This window comes from Crassostrea angulata, chromosome 3, assembly GCF_025612915.1.
Source record: "Crassostrea angulata isolate pt1a10 chromosome 3, ASM2561291v2, whole genome shotgun sequence".
NCBI lineage: Eukaryota > Metazoa > Mollusca > Bivalvia > Ostreida > Ostreidae > Magallana > Magallana angulata.
The window spans coordinates 6,419,304-6,442,483 of NC_069113.1; the positions used below are offsets into that span (position 1 = coordinate 6,419,304).

General features: G+C 35.3%; 2 protein-coding genes across 5 annotated transcripts; both read right to left on the reverse strand.

Annotated features, from left to right (window-relative positions):
* Nucleotides 1-3,462: 3,462 nt before the first annotated feature.
* On the reverse strand, nt 3,463-14,188 carry LOC128177201 (organic cation transporter protein-like). 4 transcript variants are annotated; one of them, XM_052843797.1, is made up of 12 exons: nt 14,110-14,177; nt 12,142-12,167; nt 11,587-11,735; nt 11,271-11,467; nt 10,739-10,969; nt 10,148-10,350; nt 8,670-8,975; nt 7,558-7,692; nt 6,185-6,270; nt 4,380-4,500; nt 4,137-4,209; nt 3,463-3,713 (listed from the first exon to the last, which is right to left on the reverse strand). In XM_052843797.1, exons 3-12 carry the CDS (start codon nt 11,720-11,722, stop codon nt 3,516-3,518), a joined length of 1,686 nt encoding a protein of 561 aa, XP_052699757.1. In that variant the 5' UTR covers nt 11,723-11,735; nt 12,142-12,167; nt 14,110-14,177; the 3' UTR covers nt 3,463-3,515. The 4 variants fall into 4 exon arrangements, with proteins under 4 accessions (XP_052699757.1, XP_052699759.1, XP_052699758.1 ...); XM_052843799.1 differs by lacking the exon at nt 14,110-14,177 and adding an exon at nt 13,405-13,656; XM_052843798.1 differs by lacking the exon at nt 12,142-12,167 and having other exon boundaries at nt 14,110-14,188.
* Nucleotides 14,189-17,651: 3,463 nt separating this feature from the next.
* Nucleotides 17,652-23,046, reverse strand: LOC128177199 (uncharacterized). Its single transcript, XM_052843796.1, has 2 exons — nt 22,995-23,046; nt 17,652-22,632 (listed from the first exon to the last, which is right to left on the reverse strand). The coding sequence occupies exon 2, from the start codon at nt 22,473-22,475 to the stop codon at nt 17,652-17,654; it is 4,824 nt and encodes a 1,607-aa protein (XP_052699756.1). The 5' UTR covers nt 22,476-22,632; nt 22,995-23,046.
* Nucleotides 23,047-23,180: the final 134 nt, after the last annotated feature.

Below are 23,180 nucleotides of genomic sequence, written 5' to 3' on the forward strand. Positions count from 1 at the left end.
AAAAAATAATATTATATGAATAATTATCGTAAATGAAATATACAGCAAAGAAAATATACAACATAAGAATAAGAGAGTGCTTAGGTAAACTGAGATATTATGTATGATAATATTATGCAAAATGTTTATTATGAACATAGTGTTACAGTAAATAAGAATTTTTTTGTTGACTTGATCTAGAGTTGAACTCCTTGAAAAATTGAGCAGTTACCGGTAGTTTTATAGGGAAGTTGTCTATCGCTGAAAATCAAAACATGTAAAACTTGATCAGAATTGAGATTTTTGAGATTTCTAGTATTTTGAAAACTGTAAAGCGCAATGGTCTTAGATCACTTCAAGATGGGCAGGTAAGAAAAAAATGAAAGTTATTTTCACATGTGTGTCCACAATTGTTACAAACTGAAGTGTCACTTAAATTGAATTGAAATTTAAGTGAACAATATTTTCTTTGCGATTTTCATAAATGTTTTTGACATTTTTGCTATTTCAACGGGTTGTTTTTTGAGCACGTGTTTAAAGGATGAAAAGGACTCATTGCATTTTGTTTCCAGTGTTAATTATTCCATGGCTAAATACATGTAGTTGATAGCAAAATCCTGTTATACGCGTAATATGAAATTGTCCCAGACTTTGGTATAACAAAGTTAAAGTTACCAACGTTACGAAGATTGTAACCATGCCGCGGTAGTTTAAAAGGTAAGATTATAGAGGGACTACTAGTACATGTATATCATAAATGATCTTGTGGAATAATAAAAGTTGTTGGTCTTTCCCTTCTCTTACATAATGATTCTTACCCTTACTCTGAATACAAAGCATTCCTATATGAGTTTTTCCGAAGACCTATAATTATTCTACCTGCTTCTATCTGGACATTTTTAAAGAAATTTGAGTTTTCTTGTATACAGTTATCCCACACATTTAAGAAGAAAGGGTGTGGTTTTAATCGGACTGATAGAAAATGAGCATGCCAATGTTGTATAATTCACGCGCGGATCTAGAGAGGTGGTCAGGGGTGTCTGGACTCCCTTGCAAAATTCCAATTTTGTTTAAATCACATTAAAAAATTACAAAGAATATCACTCAAATAACCGTCTGACCCTCCCCCTGGAAAAAATTTCTGGATCCGCGCATGTAATTCTTCTATCTAAAGTTTCCCGTGAATTTGTATTCTCTTTTGAGAAGTGGACAGGCATAGCCTCATATTTTGATTATGGAAAACGTGTAAATGTCGGAACCAAAGACGGTTTACGCTTCGACCCATGTTTTGACTCCAGTTTCCCTGAATTTTCGTAACAGACCTACTATTTCTCCATTTTAAACATTATTGCATCCATGTATCACAAAAAAATCACAACTAACCCGCTGTCAACTCGTTTTCGCAACTTCTACATCCCGGGTTTAAATTTTGTGTATCACATTGTTTATCTAGGTCAGCGCAGATTAAATTTTTATGTTTCGGATAAAATTGGAAACCTATTTAATACAATAATGTTGAAAACGTAGCTTAATCAACTTAATCTTACAATGTACAAACAAATATCGAGTCTCAAAATTACAGTGTGGTATTTTCCCCCTTTTTAGCCACCTCTTAGGTGACAAATTTTGCTCTACATCCGTTTTTAAACATTAAAACGAACATTGATTAATATAGCATACAAGAAACTTTGAAATAAAGAATTTTCATTGTTTCATGTGACAGTTACTTACTTTGTCGTATGCATTTTGTTAATTTGTCTTAAATTGTAAAACCGTCCTATATACCTCTGTAAATTATAAGAAAAATACCTTTAATCTAAAATCTACAATCAGAATAATACCTATATAGCGAGTGATCTCATAATTTAAACCCGGAATGTAGAAGTTGAGAAAATGATATGACAGCAGGTTATTGTTGATTTTTTTCTGATATATGGATGCAATAATGTTTAAAATGTAGAAATAGTAGGTCTGTTAAGAAAATTCAGGGAAACTGGAGTCGAAACATGGGATGAAGCGGAAACCGTCTTTGGTTCCCACATTTACACATTTTCCAAAATCAAAATATGAAGACTTGCGAAGAGAAGTGGATGTTGGCTATGCCTGTCCACTTCTCAAAAGAGAATAATTAATTTGCAGATATATTGATTCCATCACGTGAATTGCAGTAAATCGCCGACCTGCCTTTCGTCCATAGTTATTTTCTATGAGATTCAGAACAAAAGGACGTATACCTTATGCAAGATATGACGTTCTGACAGCTTACAATAACTGGTCGGAAGGAAAGGAACGGTAACTCGTATATTGTTTTTTATTTTGCCCCCCCCCCCCCCCCTTCCCTCCCCCAACACGCACTGAAATCCTGATTTAGTAAATATCACAAAACAATGTAACTGGTATAATTATCGGGTATGTGGTTTATGGATAAAAAAAATCCATACCTCACGATGTAGTAAAGATCATTGTTATAAAATCCTGTAAAAGCATATGATTATGTTCTTTGCAATTGGGTTAAAAATTCGTTGTTTTTAAACCTGATTAATTTCTTCATATCGCAGTCTCAAAAATATATCGCGTATCAACTCTGTATTTATGAATGCTGACGTTAATAATTCGTCATGGATTTAATTTCGTTGATTAATACATGCACTACCAACGAAAATAAACAAATTAAATCCCAAACGAATATTTCTGCTTCTACAGTAGTTGATGTGAGCTGAGTGTATTCTTTTTTTGTGTGACTTTGTTAAATGAAAGTTATGAGAAAATGTCGAGCTTACTTTTAATGTTTATGTGGGTGTTTATTTCAATATATTCAAAGAGCGTGGTCGTATTTCATTAACAGAAAAACCCTGGTCCCTAAAAGTTATGATACATAATAATGAACTACGTATATATCTATTGAAATGGTCACGACATTTATATTCGCCATGCCGTTTTATTTTCATTGAATTCTATCTCTATATGTATATTTCACGTGATGCGGGTTTCGATAGTAATGATGATGATACTGGTATCAATATTCTTTCTTTATTGGTCCCTAAATATACACCGACTTCCGCATTGCACCCATGTCTCTATCCATTTCGACTATCAAAAGAATAATCGATGATTTAATTAATCTGACGGAATCTCATCATTTGGAAACTATGTTAATTCAGAAACTTGATGACCACTTCACCTTCACAGCAAGAGGACATTATGTTTTAATATTAATATTTTTGTATGCGTTTTAAAATTTCTGACTGATCTTTCAAGGCTCTCTCTTTGTGTGCTCTCTGTAATATGTTGACCCTAGGGGCTCGCTCTTCATAATGATTTTGCACCGTTATATCCAACAGTATTATATGAGAATGTCAAGACTCTTTATAGCTGCTTTTTAGTGCTAAGTATCCAAACAAACAATCAGAGGGGGTGTTTGAAGTGTAATTTCAGTGCACATGCGTGTCTTTATAAAAAGATAAAAGTGAACAAAACATGACAAAAAGTGGCATATTTAATTTAATTTATTCCACGAACTGTGTAATTAACTTCATTTATGTATGGGCAATTTCTTTTTTAACTTTGGTTCCAGAATTTTGGATTCCACTGTGTTCTTTATACCACATTTTAAGTTCTTCTATACTGGTAGGAAGTTCTCGTCCACGTGTTTCCGGTAGATGAAATATCATAATGGCGGAAAGAAAGCACATGGTGCTGAATACCACACCGGGTCCCCACGCCACGTAGCTGTGCTAAAAGTCAGTAAAAATATTTAAATTATGCTCGCACGTATTACTACCGACATAGATATATATTGGTCGTGTACTATTCAACTGTGCTGATCTTATCTTCATAATCACCAACCTGACAATTAAAAATATAATTCTATAATTTATATGTTGATAACTGCCATTTTAAACTTGCATTGTTCAAAATTGGATTATCACAGATAGAATTGGATTTTAAAAACATTTTGCAAACTTACCAACATTGAAACTGACCACGCAACTGCGATGTCTGTATTATTTAAATATGCACACGTATATTATTTCTACCTATATGAACTCTATTTGTCGCAGTTATACAATTACATTACTGTACTTTGTGTACATCAGAACATTCCCAACAAATTTTGTACGCACTGTACAAGTATTGTGTTACAATGTAATACTTACAAAAGTACTTGAAAAAGGAGCTAAAACACCACCAACTCTGGCAAAAACAGAGGCATATCCGTAACCAGAATTCCTGTTGATAATTGAATTTTAATACAATTATTTATCTTATATATGCTGTTTCTTTATACGTATTTTTTCATATACTGCTGAATGACAATGTTCTGAACATATTTCATTGCATGTTATAATTATATCAATGTATAGGCCTGGTACTAATTAGTCACCAACATTGCCAAATACCTTAGATTGGTGGGGTATAGCTCTGATGTATACAGGAAGACGGAACTGAACGCTCCGGTAATACCGTACTTTCCAACCAGGACCAATGACGTCGCCAGGTAGCCCAGAGCCGAACTGTCCCCTAAAGTAAGATCAAATGTTCCAGCGTCTCCTTTTTCCAGAGAGACTTAAGGTGGTATTGGACACCTCCATGTTGTGACGTATTATTTATCGAAGTAAACAATAAAATCAAGTATATTTTAAAAATAATTTCTTTCGAAAAATTGTTATCTAACAACGTATAGTGCAGTGGGTCTGAGAGTTCACTACGGACCTGTAAGTCATAAGTTTGAATCACGCAGGGGAATTTAAAAAATTTTGAAACGTATTTTTGGTTAAGTATAGTAAAATTTGAAAATTTCTAATCCGGTGATAATGTACTTTAATACACATTAATATCGACAGATGTCCCATACCACCTTAATTTAACAGTGACCAAAAGCATCATAAAAAAGAAGCTTATTATTTACACTTAAATGCACGTGAACAGTTTTATTCGCTGTATATAATTTTATCAGTTGCCCATTAATCGCCTATAGCATCATGATAAATGCATGATACATGAGGGGAAACGGTATTTTTCAGCAAATTATCAACCGCCTACCTACACTGTATCAGCAATTTTGTAAGTGAGGCATCTAAGTAAAACATGCACATCAGTAAAATCTCAAAATCGTGGTGGGACATTATTTTTCTACAGTAAATTAAAAAAAAACAAGTAGGGTGGTTTTGGATCAAAAGAGAGGAAGAAAAACAATCTCCACCCCAAACAGGTGCACTCTCCCTGGTTTTGGAACCATAATATTATACATGATTATACTGGTACTGTACTAGTTATCGGCTAAGACCAGTTATCGGCTAAACTAAGAGTTCGGGTTTATAGCACGGGACAACCCAAGCTTTTTTAATTCAGTCGTCTTTTTCGAATAAAGAAAAGTAGGTTTGCTTGAAAACTTTCTTGAATATATTTTATACATGAGCTTAAACGATCATTGTTTACCGCTGATTTACAATCTTTGCACTTTCAGCAGTGGGGAAAATGACGTAATAAGTTAAAAATAGAATATTACCTCTTTGTGGTACGTTATTATATCCCTCCTTTGATTTTACATATAATATCAATACATATGACATGTATAAACAAAAGGAATTTTAAAATTACTCTCCGAGAGATTCGTACCGCAGTTGAAGGCCTGATTGCACAATTATGTATTAATAGTGTACGATTTGGTGAATTACCGTATGATAATAAACGAATAATTTTATGAGTTTTGTTTATAATGTATCACAACCTCGACTACTTTAGTCTGACCCCACAAGGGGCATAATTCAAATTTCATTTAGCAGAGTATAAAATCAACATGTACAGGGATTTTACTGTTATTATCACGAAGCCGATAACTGGTACAGTAGATCGTAAAAACTCGGCAAATTCGGGGCCTGATAAAAATCACAAAACAAGATGTTTGCGGTTCTAAAAAATGATATTTAAACTAACAGATTGATAAATAAGGAGTTCATTATTTAAAGTATGGCAAGTTTTATCCAAAAATATCAAGAAATAAGAAAATACGAAAAGAAAACATTAAATTTTGTCGAATATCGGAAATTGTAAATCGTCTAAATCTACACCTTTTAAAGTCACAGGTCAACGAAATGTACCCATTATATACACTACAAGTATGTACTCGTTCAGAAAATATAAGCAATTGATAAAAAACACACACACGAGGTGGAATAAATGTAATTGACGCTGATAGAAATACCTCTTAATGTTGATATAAGTGTAGAGATTAGAAGAGATATCCCAGATATACCCATCAGGAAAATCAAAGTCTTCTTCCTTCCAATTCTGAAGGAAAAAAACAACAAAATGAAATTCAACATCTTCAGTTTCATTTTTTCCCAATCTTTAATGTTTAGAACGGCTTAGATAGGCATTTATGATATTTCACAAAAATGTCGGTGTCATTAGTTGAGTTACAATCGAGATACAAAGTTAAGATTTTTATCTGTTGTGAAATAGCTTGAGCAAAGCTTTCGTGAAATTGTATCAATAAAATCTTACTTTTTATGTTAATAATGTTAATGTTATTTTCATTTATACTCTGTAATTTTTATTATTTCCATTTGTATTGTGTATTTTTCATTAATATTGCACAATTTCAATTCGTATTGCTAAATCTCTCATTTGTACATATATGTACTTCTATATTTGTATGGTTTAAAAGATATGAAAAATTAAAAAAATTAATTGATTTGTAATCCATTCTAATGTTTTGTATATTATAATATAGGTCAAGATTTGTAATTTAATACTTTATACATTTACATTTGTATGTATTAAAAGAAACAATAATATTTTTTATATGCTAGAATCATTTTCCTCTTTTAGAACAATTTTAAGAAGACCTTGGATTTTCGGTTGGACGAAGCTATCTATTTCTTGCATCAGAACATGTTTAAAATGATCGATTGCGTAGTCTTAGCTCAAAAGCCAGACAAATCTTGTTGATTTCAAAGAGTCATGGCTGAGTGGCCAGCAAAGAAATAGACACACTTACGTCACATTGCTATTTGACACAACTCAAAGTCCAAGCTTTTGTTAAAATGGTTCTAACATTTTACTTACTGTACAATGCAACTAGATAACCATTATATTAGTGTTCTTAAGTTCTAAATGCAGGTTACTATAGCATTGAATCATGATTTTTTGAAGTATACACTCTCATAACTGCCGCGGTGTGTGCATACAAATTGAGTAACGCGCGTTAGCGCGTTATGAAAATTTGTATGCACACACCGCGGCAGTTATGAGAGTGTATACTTCAAAAAATCATGATTTAATGCTTATATTTACATTTTTTAAGTTCTTGCCTTGTCTGCAAATGTGAATTATACCTTAAAATTATGATCTTATCCTAAGGGTAAGTTAATATAAATGGAAGAGCCACAGTAACAGCCACAAGCGTGAACTTTGATTTTCGCTTGTGACGTTGCAGTTTACAGCGTTCAACGTTTGTGACGTCATAAGAAAACTAGTCAATTTGACCTTTGACTACTTGTTGCATTTAGAGGCATTTGAACGTCACAGAATTTAATGGAAAAACACAGTAGAATGTAAATATATATATTTTACCTGTTTAACAGAAGAAATTCAGTCAGGGCTGAGAAATATTCAATGGCGCCTAGAAGAAAGAAGTTCACGAAACGGTTTCCATACAGTGTGGTAGAAATCAGATTCAGTCCGTAATACGTTAGACTGTTCGTCACCCTGGTCAAAAGAGAAACAAAATCAAATACAAACCAAGAGCAATAACTGTGTTGACGGAGAGGGATCTTAAACACAAACTGCAATGAGAACAATGGATTCTGAATCAATTATTGGATGCTAAAGTTATGAACGATGATCCTTGCATTCGTGACAGTTATTGCAATTCGTCTTAAATTCGGGACGGCTTTTGTTTACAAGTATTTTAAATATTTTTTTACTGCATCAGGTTGTTTTTAAACCCACACTAACCATAGAAAGTAAAGCATGATACAAGTACACTCTCAAGCAGATCGAGAGTCAATTTTAAATTGAAACTAAACTGCTATTTGTCACTTTACAGCTTTACTGAGGAAGTTTAAAAAATATTTAGACACAGAAGGCAAATACATGTAGAGTAACAACAACGTCAGTTCTTAATATTATAACCGTAGAATTATAAAATTGATCAGAATACTAGACAGTATATAACCAGGAACTTCAACATTGTTTTTAAAAAACCTTTAATTTGTTGTTTTTGTAATTTATAGGTTTATATTTGAACGGAACCAGGTTTACTGCTTTAAATGGAATCAAACTCATATAACTGTTAAGGAATGAATTTAATTTCTACCTACATTGTATGTTATACGATATAACATAACTTGGAGCAGTTTACGCTTTATATATCCCGAAGCGGTTTATAAAAAAGCATAAACTATTCCAAGTTGTGTTATGCTCGTATAACATAGGTAGAAATTAAATTTATTCCTTATAATTTAATTATTTCACTATTTAAATTAAATAATAAGGCCCATTAATTAGATAAAATAGGTTAATTTGTACAACATTTAAACGTAACGTCAAGCGGATTAATACGTTTCGCTCGCGCGTCGTATTGTGATGACGTAGGCAAGTTATGTTATATACGATATATATGAATTTGTTTAGCCAATCAAATGAGGCATTACAATCAGAATTAAATTATTTTAAAATGTTACCATAGGAACCATATGATGGCAGAATTGATAAAAATCAACCGATCCCGTAAAATGTCAGCCATTGAATACTTCTTGACTTCCGTATTTTTAGGAATGTAGGTTTCAACCACAACATCGGGGTCAGATGCAACCTGTATAGAACCATTTTCTTTGTCCAGAGCTTCCATTTCAATCATTTTAGCTTTGACGATACTAATGACTTTATCAAAAGACATTTTGTTCATTTTAGCAGCCTTCCGCACCACCTTTTCTGCCTCGTCCAAACGACCATTTGCCATGAGCCATCTAAGAGATTCGTCAAAGAGCCTGAAACAAAACACACATCTAAAATTTATATTGCTATGGGAAGTTAAAGTTAGTTGATAGTATATAAATGTACAATTACTTTGAAAGATAATTCTGTATCAGTATTCTACCATTACTTTGATGGATAACTCTGTATCAATATTCTACCATTACTTTGATGGATAATTCTGTATCAGTATTCTACCATTACTTTGATGGATAATTCTGTACCAGTATTCTACCATTACTTTGATGGATAACTCTGTATCAATATTCTACCATGACTTTGATGGATAACTCTGTATCAATATTCTACCATTACTTTGATGGATAACTCTGTATCAATATTCTACCATTACTTTGATGGATAATTCTGTATCAGTATTCTACCATTACTTTGATGGATAATTCTGTACCAGTATTCTACCATTACTTTGATGGATAACTCTGTATCAATATTCTACCATTACTTTGATGGATAACTCTGTATCAATATTCTACCATTACTTTGATGGATAACTCTGTATCAATATTCTACCATGACTTTGATGGATAACTCTGTATCAATATTCTACCATTACTTTGATGGATAATTCTGTATCAGTATTCTACCATTACTTTGATGGATAATTCTGTATCAATATTCTACCATTACTTTGATGGATAACTCTGTATCAATATTCTACCATTACTTTGATGGATAATTCTGTATCAGTATTCTACCATTACTTTGATGGATAATTCTGTACCAGTATTCTACCATTACTTTGATGGATAACTCTGTATCAATATTCTACCATTACTTTGATGGATAACTCTGTATCAATATTCTACCATTACTTTGATGGATAACTCTGTATCAATATTCTACCATGACTTTGATGGATAACTCTGTATCAATATTCTACCATTACTTTGATGGATAATTCTGTATCAGTATTCTACCATTACTTTGATGGATAATTCTGTACCAGTATTCTACCATTACTTTGATGGATAACTCTGTATCAATATTCTACCATTACTTTGATGGATAATTCTGTATCAGTATTCTACCATTACTTTGATGGATAACTCTGTATCAATATTCTACCATTACTTTGGTGGATAATTCTGTATCAGTATTCTACCATTACTTTGGTGGATAATTCTGTATCAGTATTCTACCATTACTTTGATGGATAATTCTGTACCAGTATTCTACCAGACTGTACACAGAGAACAGTGCCAGGAGAAGTTGAAGGTATCTCCAGGAAAAGGTCTGCATGATGTAAGCTAGGGGAGTAAGCATCACAATTCCTGTCGTCCAGGCGACGAGTCCAATGACTTCTGCGCAGAATCGCCACTCCATCGGAAGTGTTTCTACATACTGGGTAACGCCGGACAACAACAAACCCTGTTTATGATAAACCGGTATCATATTTAATTCTACAACCACTCCTTGTATTGACCAAATGATGGTAAATCAATAAACCAGTTAAATATTGGAAAGTTATATTTAGTTAGTGTCCAAATGAAAGGTTCGCGCATTTTTTCGATGTGACGTCATTAAAGTTATATAGAGCCATTTTTTTTCGATACAGTCATCGTGGTTTTTTTAGACCACAGCAAAGATTCACAATTAACGCCCAATATCTACTGTAAACAAATTAAGATATATATTCTGCATTTGACCTTGTTGACAGTTCCCGAAAAAACGAGCCGTTTTATTAACACCTTTGCAAATATGAATGTTAGCATTGCAACTACATGTAATAATTTCTACTTGACAGACACGGGCTTACCTCTACAGCCATACCAGTGAAGAATCTGAGAATGGCGAATCCTATATAGGAGGGGATGAACGCAGTGACAAGGCATAGAACAAAGAGAAGGATGTGAGAGCTGATGTGCACGGTCTTTCTGCCGAACTTATCGGAGAGACCAGTACACAGGAAGCCGCCCACACCTTGACCCAGGAGCATGAGGGACTGAGAAATGTCCACTTTGGCAGATTCGCCGCACACAAGTCCCCACTGAAAAAACAGAAAAAGTCAAGACGCCATGACGGTAGATATGTACTTGTCTTTCAATAGCCGGTCTGATAATATCACTTTCAATCGGCGTTCTATTATATTCTGTTGATTTTTTTATACTACCAATTTTGTCGCAATAAGACAATTTTGGTGAAATAATAAAATACTTGAAAACATACTGTTGAAAAAAAAGACGCAAAAGATCTTTAAAAATTGTCGAAAAGTTTCTACTTTTCTACTGGACGTTCATCTTAACTTGTCAATTTTCTCACATCAGAAACTTGATGGTTTAAACATTTACCTCCGTAACAAAGGAGATGTCGTCGTGAGCATTGTACTTGTAGCCGTTTGGACAGGAAGTGATCGTCTGAGAGAAATTGGATTGGTTGTAGGACATCATCACCGAACATTCGTCATATGTGACATCATAAGTAGAATTGATAGAACTGTTCTGATTGGCCGGCGAGATTTCGGCGCACTGGAAGTCGGGTCTGTATCCTGTAAATCAAAACTATTCTAATAAAAACACACGCAAATACCTGAAGGTTTTCAGTTTTCTGGAAAACCGTATGTGGACATTACCACAAGTGTATTGTCTTTTCCCACCATTTGCTTACCGATGAAAACCACCGCCAGCAGATGCAGTGAACATGGTAGCATAACAGCCCACATAAAACACATTTGTTTAATCTGATAGCGTCCCCATGGCTTCAACGTTCTCCAAATCTCGTCGACGTCCAAGTTTTGTTCCATCAGTTTTAATTATCTTGTAAAATAGAATATAATGTGCGGATAAATATATACAATCTAAATACCCTTTCAAACAATTATGACTACATGTGATTATTTAAACTACTTTATTGATATAAATAAATTTCTGATTTTCCTTCCCCTTCCAGTTCAATAAATTAAGTTCAAGACGTGCCCCTGCATTAAGAAACTTACCTTTATTCAGTAGGTTTGCATGATTTTAGGTTGCCATCAATGGCAACATGTACTCTTTATTACTTTATGCACAGACATATGTTTGAACTTGTGAGATGGCCATGCATGATGTCCACTAAGCGTCTTAGACTAAGTCATTTGTCAAAACCAGACATAAACCATGTATTATGGTAAAAGATTTAATATTAAGTTGAATATACAAAAAACCTATGGAATAAATTGTTCACCTGTACTGCATCAATGTTCAACCAGTCTAAAAAATAAATAAATAATTCTAACTAGCTCTACGATATCAAATACAAAATTGTATTCATTAACATATTTTTAATTCCTTCATACGTCGTCTAAATCATTATCGAAAAAAATCTCAGAACATTGTTTATCCTATCCCTCTCACTTTCAAGAAAATGTAAATATTCTGCTATGCATTCAAGTTAAAAATCATGAGATTAGATAAGAATGAGTGAAATTAAAACTTATTTAGATAAGGAAGTCACAAAGACATGGATTTTTTTAGTCCTTTGAAACTACAGTTATTCTTTATATCCATGTAAATTAGGATATAGAATATGAAAAATCAAGAAATGATAATAACTGATTTCATTTTATCCCAATTGCTGTGTACAACTTGAATGTGGACTTGCTATAGTGAATCCTTTCTGTAATCAATATGTGGCTTTTTGTAACTTTTTATTATGCCTAATAATAATAATCATGCATAATAATCTTTAAAATATCTATTGCTTCCACATTCTAGAGCATGTTTCTTTATCTACATCTATCTGTACTTATATATGTACATGTATCTATCCTATTGCATCAGATTTTGCTTATTTTTCTGAACCCAGACAGCAATTATTCAAAATAAAACTTTCAATGTTAAACCATAGTTTTGGTACTTTCTTGAACCCTACAGGTTATAGATTTAAAACTTAAAACGTTTTACACTGATCTTAAGTAATGTAAGATGTAAATTTGGAACCTCTCCTTTCCTAAACGATGAGCAAAAGATATTAAAAAGTGTTAAAGAATACATAACCTTGATCTCCTAAGAATTCTAGTAAGCGTCCATGTCTGAAGTCTTCACGTTCTAAAGAATATTCAGTTTTCCTGAAAGGGTTTTCCCTACGTATTTCTTCGAACAAGTAAATATGTTACCAACTCCAAAGTGACCTGACTTTAGGGTTTATGTCATAAATTAACTATGTTAAGTAACGTGTTTTCACGTATCTTTCACAGCATCTTAGGTAAATATATTTTATATATTTCAAAATGAATTGGAAATTCCCCTTCCCCACCAGATCTACAATCTTCAAACTTTGTTCGAGCCTTTAATATATATGTACCTCCGCGGTCGATGATTGAACAAACTTATGAACTATCTTATGTACCAAAAAACTGACAAAATATGACATTAACGGTTTGTTTTCTTTCAGGGTCTTTAGGATTTAAATAAACTTGAAATTTCTTCACCAAAAGATGTTACGTACCACGTCTGGTTGAAGTTTCAATAAGGAGTTGAAATACAGATAGTCAAAAAGGCACTCAAACCGTGATCAAGTAACAGGCCATTTAATTTACCAGGTGAGCTAAAATTCACATCAAACGTTAATAGTATAAAAGAATGTTGGGTACATTATCTTGAGTATCAGATAAAAACTATTTAGTATATTAGTTTTCCAAAGTAAGACATTGAGAACTCTTTTAGTTTATAACTGTATATATTATTCCAAATTGCAGCAACCAGTAGATGTAATGTTGTTGACTGCAAAACAACCATGAAGCATCATGAGGATATTTCAAAACAATTATTTCTTCAAACGCGTTCAATTCATCAGAAGTTTATCCAAATAAGGTTATCAATGACCGAGTTACTGAGATCAAGCGCCTGTGTACTATTAGAAGATAAATACATATCCTTGTATTCTTAATGGAAATTTTCCATCATAGATAAAACAAAATCATAAGGTAATAACGCAAAAAAGAGAGAAAATTATCATTTGCTTTTAGTTTATATGAATAGACAAAATGCAACAAATCAGTCAGATAAAATGAGTGAAGATCCACACTTTTAACTTAAATATTACAATATATCTCTATTTTTATTTTTGCCTGATTGACTGAATAGTTGAGAGGGTTTTTTCCACACATATTAATGTCACCGATTTGTCATATATTCGAGCATTTGAACTCACCTCGCACCCTATACCGCTCCTGTCGAATGTGTGTGTGTGCGTGCCTCAACTGAACCCTGACTCGATATGGCTTCTATTCTAATTAATGCAGGCTCATATTTACAAATTTTACAACGTAATAACCATCAGATCACTTAAAAATGTCAACGTGTGGGTTATTATTTGAACTCAGTTTTCTTTATTTAAAGAAGCTTATGTAAACAGTCTGATATCAAATACTATGGTTTTAAAGTGAAAAATATGAGATCATTTATTAGGCAACATTTGAAAGCATTTCAATAAAGGATGTTTTCCACAAGATTGAAACTTACAAGTTTTTCTTGGGATTTTGGGATCAAATATTATCCAATCTGGGTACAGAAGGAGGACATAGTGGGACCTGAATTTATTAATTGAATATCATAGCTAAAAAATGCATGTTGTGCACGTGATGGCTGTTTGTACATTTCATTAAGATGGAGATGCACCAATACTAATTTATCATTCAATATAAACAACTTGATATTCTCTGTATTGTACTAAGTCTTAATAAAACTGTTACTTATTTGAAAGCATCCTAAGGTATTCTCCAGATATTCCTCACTCAAGTTACATCATTCCTTGCCAATTTGTTTTTGAGAAGAAGATTCTTAAAAAAATATTCTCTTAAATCTATTATCCATATATAGGGGTAAGATGGGTTACAGTAGGGGAGAATGGGGGGAGGGTCAAATGTTTACATAGGATTATATATAGAAAAATCTTAAAATTTTCTCAAATACAAATGTGACAGGACAAAAAATCATCCCGTTACAAAAGGAGCTAAATGTTAAACATAAGAATATATAGTGAAAAAATAGAAAACCCTATTATACAAGCATCTATTCTACTACATTATCCAAGTTTGTTTGTTTATTTGTTTTTGTTGATGTTGTTGTTTTTGTTTTATTTTGTTTTTGGGGGACGTTTGTGTATTGACTAAAATAAAAGCTGATTATATTAGGGCTATTGTTACTCAGGTAGGCGATGTGGCATCTTGTTTAAACGGTGCGTGGTATGCATGTATTTGAAAGATTTTGTGTTTTGATCTGAAAATCAGTTCCAGGGGTCTAACTCGACGGGGTGGGTCTTGTCAACAGGCACTTTCACTTTGAGCAACGAGAAAAAAATGAAGGACGAGAATGGCATGCTGGTATGTTTTTATATATTCATGTGAAATTCTTATACTTTAGCTCAATTTTTCTCTGCATAAATTAAAAAAACAACATATTTTTGTTAGATTGACAAAACCGCTTTAACAAGAGAACATTGTAAATGACCTAACACTCAATTTACCTTTGACTATTTGTGTTTACGTTTTGAAATCTGATTACCAATACTTGGTCTCTGTACACTCTTGCTTTTACGGTCTTGTGGTCTTTGTTGTATGTTGTGTTTAAGGGACAAATCTGTTGTGATTTTGCTACTTAATAACTATATGAGGATACCATAGTTCTTTAACTGCTGATGACTGTTTGTCTATTTCAAGCGTCTTCGAGGTGTACATACTGTTCTGTCTCTGATACAGAAAGTTTCAACCAGTTTATTCATTTCATGGTTTATTGAATAAAGCAGGTAAAAAGCTACAAAAGAACAAAAATCACATTTAAACAATTGTCTTATAAATTCACACATGTACTGTTGATGACAAGAATGGCGTTCCATACATAAAAAATTTGGAAAATACTTGGACTAGGGAAACTGATAAATCCTACATTTACTTTGAAATATATGTAATTCTTAACATTCTGACAGTGTAATATTGTGAAATATATGAGAACAATACTCAAAACTGCACAAGGAAAGACTATATCCAAATAATATATTGACATCATTGCTGACCGTTAATTTCTTGATAAGTAAAGTTTACAAAGAAAAAACTATCATATAAGGTATTCATAAGCTTAAACATTTTAGGAGCACATATAAAACAACAAAAACATACATTGTAGTGGCCCACAAGCTTCAAAATGGAAAGCTTCTTATTCAACACGTGGTGCATAACAAAAAAGGGAGATAATACTAGCTCGCATGTATGGAGCGCAATTAATGTAACAAATGAATTCCACTACACTCCCCACCTGATATTGAAAATATCACTATTATCTTATACATTTAAACAATAATAATACATTAAACCGTATAGTGACATATTTCTTCTTGAAATATATTATAATATCATATTCAAACAAATGATTACAATGAACACATTTGGCAACTAAGTGGATTGCAGTACAACATGAGAATGTCACTCGTCATGTATTAAGAGAATAATGTCTGATATGGGTCTCGTGTATACAATTGGTTTCCCATCTCTTGATACCTTGACTTGGACTTTGCGGACCCGGCCATCGACACTCTTTATAGCATTGGTAATGATTCCAATCGGCCACTCGATCCGTGCAGTTGTCTGGTCTTTAAGAAGTACAATGTCTCCAACACATAGATCTGGAACCACAGACTGCCATTTGGTCCTCGATTGGAGCGTTTGTAAATATTCCTTCTTCCAACGGTCCCAGAAAATATTTGCCAAGTGCTGAACGCACCGCCATTGTGCTTTGTACAAATCTTTGATATCTTGCTGTACAAAGTTTGTTGAAATTTCTCCCGACTTTTGTGTAAGTAACATGTTTGGGCTGAGGGTCACTGGAGATTCAGGGTCAGAACATACAGGTGCAATTGGCCTAGAATTCACGATGGCACATACTTCAGCCATTAGAGTAGTCAATACCTCATGAGTGAGATGTCTTGAATGTAAGTCCATAAGCATAGAGTCGAGTATTCTCCTCGCAATGCCAATCATCCGCTCCCACACTCCACCCATGTGGGAGGAATGTGGGGGGTTGAAAATCCACGTCACCTTCTGGTCGTACAGAAATTCTCGAACAGGATTGTCTTCCACATTAATGACGTTGACATCAAGGTCTTCAGTTGCTCCCACAAAATTGGATCCCCGGTCAGAGCGGATTTCCTTCACATTGCCCCTGAGAGAGATGAATCTTCGCAAACAGTTGATGAAAGAGGATGATGATAATTCCTCGATCACCTCTATGTGGATAGCTCTAGTGTAAAGGCAAGTAAAGAGAACGGCCCAACGCTTGCTGTTGGAGGCTCCTCCTCTTGTTTTACGAGTCACAATGCTCCATGGTCCAAAGGTATCTAGCCCGATGAAGGTGAAAGGAGGACTTGGCTGTAGTCGGTCTGCAGGTAAGTCGGACATCAGTTGACATTGGTATTTGCCGCGTAGACGCCGACACTTTATGCATTTGTGTAGCAGAGATGATATCAGGCGCTTTCCTCCAATGATCCAATACCCTGCAGATTGCAGGGCTCCGGCCGTGAAATGTCTACCTTGGTGTTTTACTGCTTCATGGAAATGTCGTACAAGCAGTATAGCCACATGATGATTCTTTGGGATGATAAGTGGGTGCCTCTCATTGATACTCAGGTATCCTCTTTTCAAACGACCTCCTACCCGTAGTAAACCTTTATCATCGATTATTGGATTTAATGCGATGAGACTGCTATTTCTTGGTAATGACTTCCGTGATTGCAAGCACATTATCTCCTGTGCAAACTTCATGTTGAACCATACGTATGATCAGTTCTTCTGATGTTGGTGAGGCTTGAATATCCAAGGAGTGATGGAACTTCCTAGATATAGACCTTAAACAGTCTATAGATTTCACAAACACCTTCCACCTGGAGAACCTCTCTGATCTGTGAGTTATACAAAAAGTCGCAGATTGGTCCTTTTTTCCGTCAACTGCTGTTTTCAGGGTTTTAACCTCTTCTTCCTTACGAATCTCAGGGTCATTTTCTGGTTCAAAAAGACTGTAATCAGTGTTCGGATCCTCCTCCAAAGGTTCCTTGAGTTGAGGTGGTCCTCGAATCCATATGTTGTCATTAATGACTTCCGCAGTAAGGTTTCTCGTGCCCGCATCTGCTGGGTTGGATTTTGTTGGGACATAACTCCACTGCTTGGGTGTTGTTGATTTCCTGATTCTTTCCACTCGGTTTTCAACATACTTGAAAAATCTTTTGCCTTTGTTATTGATATAACCCAACACCACCATACTGTCTGTGTAAAACCTAACGGTGTTAAACTTCATGTCCAGTTCTTCACTTATGATGTCATATAACTGGACGGACATCACTGCTGCGCAGAGCTCCAAGCGCGGTACAGAATGACCACTTGTTGGCGCAAGTTTACATTTTCCTAAAATGAATCCCACGTGGATGTTGTTCGAGTCGTCGACTGTGCGCAAGTATGCTACTGAGGCAATGGCAGCCTCTGAAGCATCTGAGAAAATATGGAGCTCTTTGCAGAGGGTTTTTGATAGAGAAGAGGGTGTGTATGTCCTTGGTATATGTACATCTTCAAGGAATCTCAGAGAGTTCTTCCAGTTTGACCACTTGTCCAAGAGATGAACAGGAAGGGGATCATCCCAGTTGTACGAACCTCTCAAAGTCTCTCTCATCAAGATTTTCCCAGAAACTACTACTGGTGCAACAAATCCAATGGGATCAAAGATGCCATTAATAGTCGACAATAGTCCCCGCTTACTGAAAGGTCTTTCTTCCTTTGACAAACGATATGTGAATGAGTCAGACTCAAGCTCCCAGTTCAACCCTAAGCTTCTCTGCATAGGAAGTTTGTCAACGCTAAGATCGATATCTTTGAAGTCCTTTGCTCTATCTTCAAACGGAAAGGCATCCATCACATGCTTGTCGTTAGATGCAACTTTATGCAAACGTAGATTACCACCCTCTCTAAGAGCAGCTTGAGTTCTTTTGAGCAAACTGACCGCTTCGTCAGGAGTCGATAGAGAAATTAATCCGTCGTCCACGTAGAAGTTTCGTCTGACGAAATCTACGACATCACATCCATAGTCGTCTTCCTTGGCACAAGCGGCCTTGCGAAGACAGTATACAGCTACAGCCGGTGAAGGTGAGTTCCCAAAAACGTGTACTCGCATACGGTACTCTATCAACTCATTGTTAATGTCGTTGTCTTTGTACCAGAAGAAGCGGAGGAAGTTCCTGTGCTTCTTATCAACTAGGAAACAGTGAAACATAGATTCTATATCAGCTGTAACAGCTATTGGTTCTTTTCGAAAGCGTAAAAGTACACCTAACAGATTGTTGTTCAGGTCCGGACCAGAAAGAAGAACGTCATTCAAGGAAATACTCTGATATTTGGCAGATGAGTCGAACACAGCTCTAATTTGGGATGGCTTTTTAGGATGGTACACCCCAAATATTGGTAAGTACCAACATTCTTCTTCTTTCATGAGTTGTGGTGCAATTTCCGCATGGTTGCAGTCGAATATCTTTTTCATGAATGTCATAAAATGTTCTCGTTTCGTTTGATCCTTTCGAAGACTATTATCCAGATTGTGCGCTCGCTTCAGTGCATACGATCTGTTATTTGGAAGTCGTTGTCGATTTTCTCTAAACGGCAAAGGAGCTTCCCAATTTCCTTCCGCAGTGAGATGAACGTCTTCATCCATGGTCCTGATGAAATCTTTGTCATCAACTGAGAGACCGATTGTGTCATCATCCTTCTGTTTCATGAATATAGATGTATCCAGATCCTGAGGCAAGAAACTGATATCTTTATTCTGAACTTCTATGTGTATGTCGTTTGGACATGGTTGGAATATTGACGACCTCCCATTTGGTAAAAGGTAAGTTTTGTTTACCACGACAGAGTTAGGACGGTGTACCTTGTTTAGACAGGATTCGCCGACAATCACCCAACCTAAGGTAAGTTTCTGTCCGAATGGTGAGTTCCTCGCACCTGTGCGCTGCTCTTCTACGAGATGTGCTTCTGGTGTATCACGACCAATCAAGAGGAGAATCGGAATGTTTTCATCAACTTCAGGTATGTTGTCAGCGATGTCTTGAAGATGAGTGTATGATCTCGCTACATCCGGTGTAGGTATCTCATTTCGGATATCGGGGATCTGGTTACATTCTATGATATTGGGTATAATGATAGATGTCGATCCGTCCAGCGATGAAACGATAAGGTCTCGAGCTTGTCTGCCAAGCATGTCAGTTACTCCTGAACAGGAAGTTAACTGGTAGTCTGTCATTACACTATCCATATTGAGACGATCAAAAACTTCAGACTTCACCAAGGATCTATTGCTTTGGTCGTCTATAATTGCGTATGCTTTCAGCGACTTGCTTGGATTTCTGGCTTGGTGTAGGTTTACCAAAATCACTTTAGCACATGACTTCCCTGAGAATCCATCTTTACGTATCTGGGTACATGCGGATGTTGCGGAATTTTCGCCAGTCTTCTCCCCACCATAACGGCTCACGGGTGTTCCAATATGAAGTGCTGACGGATGCGAACTGCTACCGCACTGATTGCAGTGAATAAGTTCTGTGCATTCCCGGGACTTGTGTTGATCAGAATTGCAACATTTAAAGCAAAGTTTGTTCTCTCGCAGAAATCGTTTCCGTTCCTCATATGATTTGTCTTTGAAGCCACGACAATCATTAAGACTATGATTGGCCTTGTGGAGAGGACACATGGAGGTGGACTTCATGTTTTCTGAATTCTGTCTAACTTCGGTTTTCTTTGTTGCTATCCATTGTTTCCCCAGATTGGATCTCGGACCAGCTTTCTCCTTTGTTGTGCTTGAATATGTAGTTTCACTGTTGTACATGAACCCCGGATCATTTTTCATTTTGCTGATGTCTTGCATGAACTCCACAAAGCAAGAGAAGGGAGGGAAGACAGTGTTGTGTTGCTTTTTGTACTTGTAAGCATAGGAAGTCCACTTCTCTTGTATGTTATGTGGAAGCTTACCAAGTATTGGCGCTAAACCTGATGAAGCATTGAAATGGCTCAATAAAGTTGTGTACTTTGGATTTGCCATAAGGGATTCAATTTCTGAGATTAAGTCTAGCAAGTCATATAGTTTCACATTGTCTCTGTTAGTGAGTTTTGGGAAAACTGATAGTTTAGACATCAACATGGACTCCAATAGTTCAGGGCTGCCATATCGTTCATTAAGACGCTCCCAAATTTTTCTTAGGGCTTCAGCTGGATTTGAAACGTTTGACGATCTAATGCTTGCAGCGTACTTTGATGAAGTTGGTCCTAACCACTTTGTAAGAAGGTCGAGTTCCTCAGTGTTTGTCGCCTCGAGTTCCTTCATTATTTCTTCGAACTGTGCTTTCCAGAATATGAATGTCTGTGGTTGATCATCGAATCGAGTGAGACGAGATATTAGCAGGTCTTTCTTCAGAAGAAACTTAGTAAAGTCTTGAACTTGATCGGGTCTGTTTGGCATGACACTTTCAGTGTTTTGAGTATGAGGCTGGCTTATGGGAAAAGTCTGCACATTCGAATTGAAGTTGACTTCTGATTTCATTTTTTCAGTTTGGTTATTGTTCGACTGTACATTGATGTGAGGGATTGTTTGCTCCACAGGACTGATAAATGCATCCACTTGAGTATGAGGCTGTATCAAAGGGAATGTTTGCACATTTGAATTGAAATCAACTTGTGGCTTTTCCTTATCTTTTTGGTTAATAGCCGATTGTTCGTTGATATATTGTGTTGTACGCTCTATAGGATCGATAAGTGCATTCAACCTTTCTATATTCTGCATTGTGGGTTTACCTTCAGCCTCTTCATTCTCTAGTGCTTCTGCTTCAGCCTTGGTTGCTGCCACTTCCTGTTTAGTGTTCAAGAGTTTCAGTTCCGCTTCAAGCTCTTTCTGTTTCCTCATGGCCGCTGCACGAGATATCTCTTCCTGTTCAGCAATAGCTGCCTGTTGTTTCAGTAGGGATGTCTCTTGTTGAACATAGTCTAACCGAGCTTTAGCTGCTTCCGCCTTTGCCTTTGAGCGTGCCAGTTGTGAAGAGGAACTGGATATATGTGTGAGTTTTGATTGCGATATCTTTGACCGACGTGAAGCATTTTCAAGAGCTACTCCGCGCACTTCAGATATTTTATCGATCACTGAATTCACAAGTTCTTTGCATTTTTGCATAAATGCTGAATGTTTTTGAAGCTCTTGAATGCTATCTTCTGTTCTTGTCCTTGTAAGAAATGCTGCAAAATCAGCAGATGTTGAACAAAAATCTGCATAAGCTTTTGAAAGGTCACCTTCAAATTTGTCTAAATATTCTAAGTTTGTGATGGTAGAGCTGTATGTTGAAATTAGGTTCTCGACAGCTGCCCATTGAGCGTTTATGTGAGTAGTATAATCATCGCTACGCTTTGAGAATCCCTCTGCTCCCTTTTCGGTCAGAGTCCTTATTCGTGACTGAGGGTCTTCAAGTTCCGAGCCTTGTTCCATAGTTAGACTTGTATAAGACATCAGATCCAATTATCGATGAACGCCGTTTCGTCGTAGACGCCAAAATGTGAATCTCCTTGTCCAAGTCGTTACAATCTTTTTACTGTTCTGTCTCTGATACAGAAAGTTTCAACCAGTTTATTCATTTCATGGTTTATTGGATAAAGCAGGTAAAAAGCTACAAAAGAACAAAAATCACATTTAAACAATTGTCTTATAAATTCACACATGTACTGTTGATGACAAGAATGGCGTTCCATACATAAAAAATTTGGAAAATACTTGGACTAGGGAAACTGATAAATCCTACATTTACTTTGAAATATATGTAATTCTTAACATTCTGACAGTGTAATATTGTGAAATATATGAGAACAATACTCAAAACTGCACAAGGAAAGACTATATCCAAATAATATATTGACATCATTGCTGACCGTTAATTTCTTGATAAGTAAAGTTTACAAAGAAAAAACTATCATATAAGGTATTCATAAGCTTAAACATTTTAGGAGCACATATAAAACAACAAAAACATACATTGTAGTGGCCCACAAGCTTCAAAATGGAAAGCTTCTTATTCAACACGTGGTGCATAACAAAAAAGGGAGATAATACTAGCTCGCATGTATGGAGCGCAATTAATGTAACAAATGAATTCCACTACACGTATATTGAGATATGGAATGATAAGAAAAGAAAGAAAGACCAAAAATACAGTAAATC

Bases quoted from the DNA above. Each gene is read 5' to 3' on its own strand.
- LOC128177199 (XM_052843796.1), bottom strand. From the start codon at position 22,475: ATGTCTTATACAAGTCTAACTATGGAACAAGGCTCGGAACTTGAAGAC.
- LOC128177201 (XM_052843798.1), bottom strand. From the start codon at position 11,722: ATGGAACAAAACTTGGACGTCGACGAGATTTGGAGAACGTTGAAGCCA. The intron at 10,970-11,270 runs GTAAATGTTTAA...CTGTTTTTTCAG, and splicing joins ACATCTCCTTTGTTACGGAG to TGGGGACTTGTGTGCGGCGA. The intron at 7,693-8,669 runs GTAACATTTTAA...TCTTTTGACCAG, and splicing joins GCCATCATATGGTTCCTATG to GGTGACGAACAGTCTAACGT.